The sequence below is a fragment of the Mesoplodon mirus genome, assembly GCF_964341445.2.
Source record: "Mesoplodon mirus genome assembly, chromosome: 5".
Taxonomy (NCBI): Eukaryota; Metazoa; Chordata; class Mammalia; order Artiodactyla; family Ziphiidae; genus Mesoplodon; species Mesoplodon mirus.
The window spans coordinates 14,957,473-14,966,033 of NC_138980.1; the positions used below are offsets into that span (position 1 = coordinate 14,957,473).

Sequence of the window (8,561 nt, forward strand, 5' to 3'; positions counted from 1 at the left end):
CAGTGCGTCCAGGGCCCTGTCAGCCCCAAATGGAAAACAGGCCCCATGAGTGTGTGTGTGTGTGTGTGTGTGTGTGTGTGTGTGTGTGTGTGTGTGTGTGTGTGTGTGTGTGTGTGTGAGATTCCCATTGTGATCTCTTCCTTTCACCACCCCACTTCTTCTCTGTCCCCGCACCTGCAGCCTGCCAGGCCGAGGTATCTATGGCTGTGACTTTGGTGAGCACGCAGGGCCCTGATCTCTCCTGGTGGATGTGGAGCTCTGGCTTGCTTCGTAGTGGGAGAATCCTCGAGGGGTTCTGAGCCTCCCTGCCTGAATGTACCTGATGTCTGGGAACAGGGAACCATTAGGCCAAGGGCAGGGCCTGCAGCATTGTTTTAACGATCACCAGGGGTTTACGACTCCTCAAAGCAGTGCCTCTGGAACCCAGCAGGCTCGTCAGCTCTGGGCCTCATGATTCTAGCATTTCAGGAAGATTTTATTACTTTGGAAGAGTAGGCAAGAGAGCTGCATGTAACAAATTAGGGCAGGGGTGGGGTGTGGACCCACATGCCAGGGGTTCTGAGCCTCCACTGATGCTGCCCCCCCCTTCTTCCTAGTGTCTGTTTGTGAAGTTCATACACTTGCTTCCTTTGGATGTTCCAGTGGAAAGCATTACTGGGTAGCTCTATAGTGGCATGCTCCATGTTCCCTTCTCTCTGCAGGGACCCGACTCACCCCCTATCCAACTTGTATAATGGAGGGGGCTGTGGCTTCTGCTGGATCGGTGGAGTGGGGGGTGGAGGGTAGACCCAGATTCCAAGGAGGATGGCTTCTTCTACTTGGCGGCAAGACCTTGGGTGATGATTTCCATTTATTACACCTTGTTGGGGGGAAGGAAGCATGACCTCAACTCCTGTTTAAGCCATGGTTTTGACTTCCTGAATCCCTCAATTCTTATCCGTCTCCCCTCCCCCATTCCCAAGTGACTGTGGAGAAGGTAACAGGCCAGGGACCTGTTACCTGGCTGGACAGAGCCAGGGTATTGTTGCTTATTATTTGTTAATAACAACGGTACCAATAGCCTCTGTTAATTGAGCACCTGCTTTCTGCTGGGCACTGAGCAAAAATGCTCCAAAATAATCCCAAGAGGTTGGTACCGCCACCATCCCCATTTCCCAGATGAGAAAGATGAGGCTTGGCCACATCCGGGCACTTGTCCCAGGTCCCACGCTAGAGGTAGGCGGGCTTCAAAGCCCGGTTTGGAAGGCAAAGGAATCCAGAGGCATTGCCCACACCGACTGGAGCTTCTCAAAGAGCAAAATAATAGTAATCCGTGTAGCGCGGCCCCGGGATGCCAAGGAGTGGTTTTAATTAGTGATTCACTTTCCGCGTCCCGAGGCCGGCCCGCCGGCCAGCGAGGGGGTCCGGGGCAGGGGCGGCGGGCAGGCCGGGCGCCGGGTGCCCTGGCCTGGCCGTGCGTTTCCTGTGGCGGCGCGGCAAGCACCGCGTCAGGCGCTTTGTTCTCCTGCCCGCCTGGGCCGCCTCCCAGGCCCAACCTGCTTGCAGTTGTGGGCCCGGCTTTCTCCCCCCAACCTTTTTTTTTTTCTGTTTAAAGGAGGGGCCGCGCTGCAGCCCGCCGTGCCCAGTGCCTGCGCGCCCCTCCCTCCCCATCTACGCGGTTCCCGGCATCTTGACCCCAGGAGGGCCGTCTTGGGGTCAAAAGAACAGCCCCGTCCCTTCGGGCTGCTCCCCGCCGCCGGCCGCCCTCCGCCCGCCCGCCGGCTGGCCGCTGAGTCACCGCTTCCACAGGAGCCGGCTCCGATTTCCTGCCCCCTCGCCCTCTCTCCCGTCATTAATATTGGGGATGGTTCAGCTGGCGGCGAGGCTCCGCGTAGTCCGGGGAGGCTCGCCCCAGCCCGCCCGCCCGCCCCCTCCTCTCCCCTCCCCTCCCCTCGCTCCGCCCCGCTTGCTGCAGCTCCCCCCATCATCCCTTTCCGGTCTTCTGGGCTGACCTGGGAGGCTCCAAGGGCGCCCCACCAACCCATAGCACCCTAATCCCCCTGTCCTGACTTTGCCCTGGACAGGTCCCCCTGTTGGCCTCTGCCTAGCCCAGCGCCCCTCACTCTCTGGCTCCTGCAGCTGGAACCCCAGGCCCTTGGGTTGCTGTTCCATCACAGACGCCCCAGCCAGTCAGACCCCGGTCCTGGAATTACTCTTGATAGCTGGTGTGTCTGCTCCTTCCCTAACTCCTGCCTCAGTTCTGGCCTCATACCTTCTCGGGAATAATGTTCCTCAGCGGCCTCAGGCTCCACCTCCAGGCCTTTCCCCGGTGCCCACCCTCAGCTTTCTAAAGCACAAAAGGGATCAGGTCTTCCCCACCCTCTGCCCCCAGCTCAGCTCAGAACTAGCCCCTGGGTCCTCACCATCTACCCAAGAAAGGCTACACTCCTCGGGGAGAGCCCCCCTGCCCTCATGGTCCTTATGTCACGGACACATGGCACTGCCAGCCTCTACTCCCTGATGGGGCCTTCAGGCTTTGTACATGCTGTACCCTCTGCCAGGACTGCGCTTCCCTTGACCATCCGCCCGAGTTCTGGCTCATCCTGCCATAGCCTCTGGCTTCACTGACTGCTCAGTCAGCGCACCCGCCCTGGAGCCCATAGCCCTGTCACACAGCCATCTCTCTCCGGTCTGCTAACCTGGGTTGTCACTGTCTGTCTTCATGCCTGCATCCCCCGCTGCATCCAATTGTGGATCCATCCATCATGCTTCTTGTACCTGCCCAAAGGGCTACAGGGGCACCAAAGAAATAGAAATGTGGGTGCTTGCTTTCTGAGGATTGACTCTTAAACTACAGCCAGAATTAGCCACATGAGGCCCAGGAATCCAAGTGCTCTGACCTCACTGAGCCTCAGTGTCCTCACCTGTAAAATGGGAAGATAACACTGGCACTTAGTAGGCACTTACTTGTTAAACATGAGTTACCTTCCTCTTTGAAGCCAGGTCCTTCACCTGTGGGAATCCTTGACCTCAGCTTAGGCTCTGGCTCCTTTGGCTCAACAGGATAGCTTCCTTGGATGGTCTTGACACTGGGTGTCAATCTTCTACATATCTGGCCACAGCTGGACACATCTGCTGAGCCCCCAGCAGAGCCTTTGCCAATGTTCCGGACCCTTGGCTGTGCTATTCCCTCTGCTGCATTGTACCCATCATATGCCAGAGCTCTTCTCCCGAGCCCCAGAGAGAGAAGTAGCCCCACTTCTCCTTGACACCTCTCTGGGCCCCACGTCCACCTGACCTAGGAGATAGCACTTCCTTTCATTCCATAAAGAGTTGTTGAGTGTCAAACACTGTGTACTAGGCAGTTTTTCCCCATTTGTGGAGTTCAACCCAGATGGATTTTTCTCATCTGCCCCCTCTGTGTGATTACTGGTGTGTCCTCTTTGGGGCAGCATAGGGCCCCAGACCCTTTCAGGGCAGAGGGTACCCTGCCTACCACTGTATCTTTGTGAAGACTGCTTTCGTTGGAAGTGACTGAAACCCAATTCAAAATGCCTTTAAGCAAAAAAGGACGTTTTTGCCTATGTAACTAAAAACGTCCAGGGGGTAGTTCTAGTTTCAAGGAAGACTGGATCTAGGGGCCAAATGATGTGATCAGGATTCAGTCTTCAGGTCAAATAGAAGGAATAGGACTCCAGTTTGGAAAGAAGGAGGTTGGAGGTGGTAGAGGGGGAGAGATGATCAAATTCTACTAAATCACCAAGGTTCTGGGATGGGCTATTCACTTACTCTCTAAATATTGATGATCTGCCTTGCCTGAACTGATTGAGTCAGCATTTTCAGGGGCGAGGCCCATGCATATGTGTTTTTTTAAATCTCTGCAGGCCATAAGCAGGGTTATAGAGGTAGTCAGCAGAGGTGAGGGTCAAGCCCCGGGACAGCCTACTGTTAGCTTCTTATCCACTGGGTCTGAGTTCATGGTGGGGTATTTGTGACCATCATAGGCCCCATGGCTCCTCCCAAGGGGCTCCTGACCTCTGGGGTGTCGGGAATCTCAGCCTGAAGCCCAGATCCTCAACCCAGACGTGGATGAGCACGTGTGCCAGGCAGTGTGCTGGCCCATGAACCTCTGAGTTCTTGCTTCATGCCCACGGTGGCTCTGTGGGTCTGGGGGAGGGGAGGTGTTTTGATGGGCAGCGCCCACTCTTCCATACCCTTCCTCCTCATGGGCCTGCCTGGCGCTAGACAGCAGAGACGCGAGCTGCACGTGGCAAACACAGGTTCAAATCCTGGCTCTGCCACTTAACAAGCTCCGTGACCTTGGGAAAGCCATTTTTGCCTCTTTGAACTGTTTTCTTCTACCAGGTAGAGTCTACCTTAGCAAGTTGAGAGGATTAAATGAGACAATGCATGTGGAAATGTCTGGCCTGTAGTTGGCAATCAATAAATTCTGAATGATTGAGTGAATGGATGAGGAGGGAGACCAAGGCTGGCAGGCAGAGAGCCCCAGCCCTCTCCTCACTCTTCTCAGCACATCCCCCAGAGGAGGAGGGGCCTCTCATAGCTCATGACTGTCTCTGGGACGTTAGTCAGGGATCCAGGAGGCAGAGTCCACTTTCTTTTGGAGGAAAACCCATTCATGGGTCAACCCCACCATTTCTATCCCAGCAGAAGTCTCATCCATTTAACCACAAATGCTCTGGGCACCCCTATCTTGGGCTAAGATTTGTGCTGAGCCAGGAGAGCAACTGAGAAGCAGTCCTGACCTCCTGAAACTCTTGGGCTGATGAAGAGGGCGGCAGATACAGAATTGCTCTGTTGGGGGGCGGCGGGAGAAGGAATGGGTGTCGAGGGGTTTCGGAAGATGGAGTATGTGAGTTCAGTAAAGCCTGGTGCTTAAATGGAGTTTTGAAGGAAGAGGAGGAAATACCCAGGGAGCCAGATGGCAGTCAGGGAAGGCTTCCCAGGGGAGGTGGTTACTGAACTGAGCCTTGAAGGTTGAAAGCAGTTTTCCAGGCAGGCAGATGCTCTAGGGTGGGGAAACAGCCATGGTGTAGCCTTTATTCAGTTTGTTCCGACTGTTCCATCGAAACCAGCCAAGGGACCTGGACTCAGGTTGGATAGGCAGCTTCCAGAATTATTCATGGGGGGGCCCAGAGCCCAGAGACCACTCCTTCCTATCAGCCTTGCACATATGCCCGGCTTCCCTCACAATAGTCCCTCACTCCTCACCCAGCCCCTAATGTCCTCTGGGTCCTGTGTGTGTCTCCCAGGCCCCACCCACCTGCCCACTCTGCAGCCTCCTCAAAAGATCTCTCCTCCAGAGAATGTTTTCTTACCCTGCCTGTCCCGTTCTGCGAAGTTCAACACTTTGTCTGCAGGGCCCAAGCTTGCCCTCTGCTCAAAGGTGAACGTTCCTGGAAGCTCCGGCCCGTTTTCCACTTCAAACAAAAGGCTGGAACTCGCACCTCAGTCTCCACGCACAGCCAGACCGCTGGGCTTCCAACTTGGCTGGGCATCCGTCTGTAACGAGGAGTGGGCCCGGCCTAAATTTGGAGATGTTAGCTGGAAACTCGAGTGCTGCTAATTCAGGCCTTCCAACTTTGTGTGTTTCCCACTCTTCCACATAGAGCAATTCGACTTTCTCAAGGAGGAGATTCAAAGCCTGCTTCGCACCACTCTTTGTCCAGATCCAAGGAGGGAGCCCAGACTGTCCGAACCACCTGCTCTTCAGGAATAATTTAACAAGTTCCTACTGTGTGCCAGGCTCGTTTATAAGCGTCATTCCTCATAACATCTCTATGGCGCAGGAGTCGTTTTCCCTATTTGATCCAGGCGAGGAATCCAAAGTTTAGAGCGGAATTAAATAGCCTGAGGTCACATAAGGAAGTGTTAGAGTTGATTCAACTTCTGACTCTGAATCTAGTGCTCCTTGCCTAGCATAGTCTCCCAGGGAGCTCACCTGGGACCCTGAAATCTCAGAACCTCGGCTACAGGCTTTGGAGTTTGGCCATGCCCAAACTCTTATTTTTAGAGGCTCCCATCACTCTTCACACGAAACATTAAGATGTACCGCACCCCACATGTAATGGAATTTATATTTAACTATATAACAGTGGAGTTGATCGGCAGTTGAGTAGTTGGCTTCATCTCAGCTTTAGTGCACATCAGCTGGGACTCCTTTCTGTTGCATGTGGTAAGACACAGTCTCAACTGTTTTAAAGGACATGAGATATTATTAGCCCACGTAACAGTGAGGTAACTTGAACTTCAGACGCAGCTCGGTCCAGAAGCTAAAAGATGTGAGGAGGACTCGGTTTCTGTCATTCTCTTCCTCTTGGCTTTCCTTGCTCCAAGCTGGCTTTGTCGTCAGACAGAATTCCCCCTCATGGTGGTACAATGGCTGCCTTCGCTTCAGCATTACATGTTTCCCAAGTGTAAATCGGCCTGTGATTTGGGGGATTACGTACACAAGGGTCTAAAGGAACGCTGATTGGATGGCTCAGGCCACATGCTGTGCTGTGCACCAGTCATGGGAAATAATGTGTTGATTGGTCAGGTCTAGGTCTCTTGTAGTAGAGCTGAGGTGGAAGCCCCTGTTTACAGTGTGGAGAGTGGACGAGATGGATCCCTGAGTGGTAATGGGAGGATGTTACCTAACTGGTGAGTAGGGAAGGATGCAGGGGCTAGTAGGACAAATCCACTCCATAGATCCAGGGAGTGAAATTGCTGAGGCCAGAGCTTGGGTCAGGCCCTCTCTACTCCACTACCCCAAGCCTTGGCCACCTGCCCATGCCCTCTCTACATAGCTCTGTCCCTTATGCCTGCCCTCCCCCTTCTCACCTCCTCCTCTCTCTTCCTGTAGCCCGATGGCACCAGCAAAGAGTGTGTGTTCATCGAGAAGGTCCTGGAGAACAACTACACAGCCCTGATGTCGGCCAAGTACTCTGGCTGGTACGTGGGCTTCACCAAGAAGGGGCGGCCACGGAAGGGCCCCAAGACCCGGGAGAACCAGCAGGACGTCCACTTCATGAAGCGCTACCCCAAGGGACAGGCAGAGCTGCAGAAGCCCTTCAAGTACACCACAGTGACCAAGCGGTCCCGGCGGATCCGCCCCACACACCCCGGCTAGGCTGGCCCCGCTGTGGCCCCGCCAGGCTTCCCCAGCCCACACTCACACTCACGGAGAACTGCAATCAGAGGAATATTTTTACATGAAAAATAAGGAAGAATTTCTATTTTTGTATATTGTGTTGAAAAGAAGACAAAAAACTGAACCAAAATTCTTGGGGGAGGGGAGCGATAAGGATTTTATTGTTGTCTTGAAACTCCCTATGACAAAAGACTCACACCAAGGGACTGTTGTCAACACACAGGTGCTTGTGTCTCTCTAGGAACAGACAACTCTAAACTTGTCCCCAGAGGAGGACTTGAATGAGGAAAACGACACTCTGAGAAACCAAAGTCCTTTTTCCCAAAGGTTCTGAAAGCAAAAAAAAAAAAAGAAAAAAAGAAAAAAAGAAAAAAAAGACAAAAAAAGCAAAAAAACAAAAAAGAGAGAGAGAAAAACAAAGAGAAAGTAGTATCCCCTCACCCCCAACATACTCCCCACTCTTTCCCAATCCCCTGTCCCTGCCCCAAACTCCAACAAAAATCGCTCTCTGGTTTGCAGTCATTTATTTATTGTCTGCTGCAAGCTGCCCCGAGACACCGCGCAGGGAAGGTGTGCCCCTCGGAATTCTCGGCGCCTCGACTTCCGACGACAGACGGCCTCGTCCAATCATGGTGACCCTGCATTGCTCACAGTTCTGGAGGATGCTGCTATCAACCTTCCATGACTCACGTGACCTAGTACACCAATGAATAAGGGAATATTTTAAAACCAGCTATATTATATATATTATATATATATAAGCTATTTATTTCACCTCTCTGTATATTGCAGTTTCATGAACCAAGTATTACTGCCTCAACAATTAAAAACAATCGACAAATTATTTAAAAAATCATGAGGCGAGTGGTGGCCGGGGGCCGGGCTCAGGTGCCCTTTGTGTTTCATTCTTCTCAGTCTGAGGTCATTGGGCTGAGAGCTGGGGCCTTGCTTATTCATTCATTCATTCATTCATTCATTCATTCGACATGGGCTATGCTCCAGGCACTGTTGTAGGCACTGAGAATGCAGCCTTAAACAAAGCAGATGGAAACCCTTGCCTCCAGAAAGATTAAATTCTAGTGAGTCATGATTCAGTGGTTTACTCAGTCATATGTTCACATACATTTACTCTGCACCTCCTATGTTCCAAGGCCTTTCAAGGCCCTGGGGATTTATCAAACAACACAAGAAAAAAAATTCCCAGCCCGCAGGGACTTCACTTATAGTAATTCTCTTGATAGCAATGATTCTTTGCTTCATTCATTGACTTATTACTGGAATCACTTATTCAACATATATTTATTTAGCCCTTACTAAATGCCAGGCACTCTTTTAGGTATTGAAAACTCATCAAAGAACAAAACAGACCAAAAAAAAAAATGCTTCATGGAATTTGCAGTCTAGGGATTATTGACTGAGTCATTTGTGG

General features: G+C 52.3%; 1 protein-coding gene across 1 annotated transcript in view; it reads left to right on the plus strand.

Moving 5' to 3' along the window:
* FGF18 (fibroblast growth factor 18) overlaps positions 1-7,895 on the plus strand; it is a gene marked incomplete at its 5' end in the record, with an annotated part of 34,716 nt that extends 26,821 nt beyond the window's left edge. Inside the window, one exon of the mRNA XM_082623179.1 lies at positions 6,845-7,895. Coding sequence (XP_082479305.1) covers positions 6,845-7,111 — 267 coding nt within the window. The 3' untranslated portion in view covers positions 7,112-7,895. The remainder of the gene's footprint in view (positions 1-6,844) is intronic.
* Positions 7,896-8,561: the final 666 nt, after the last annotated feature.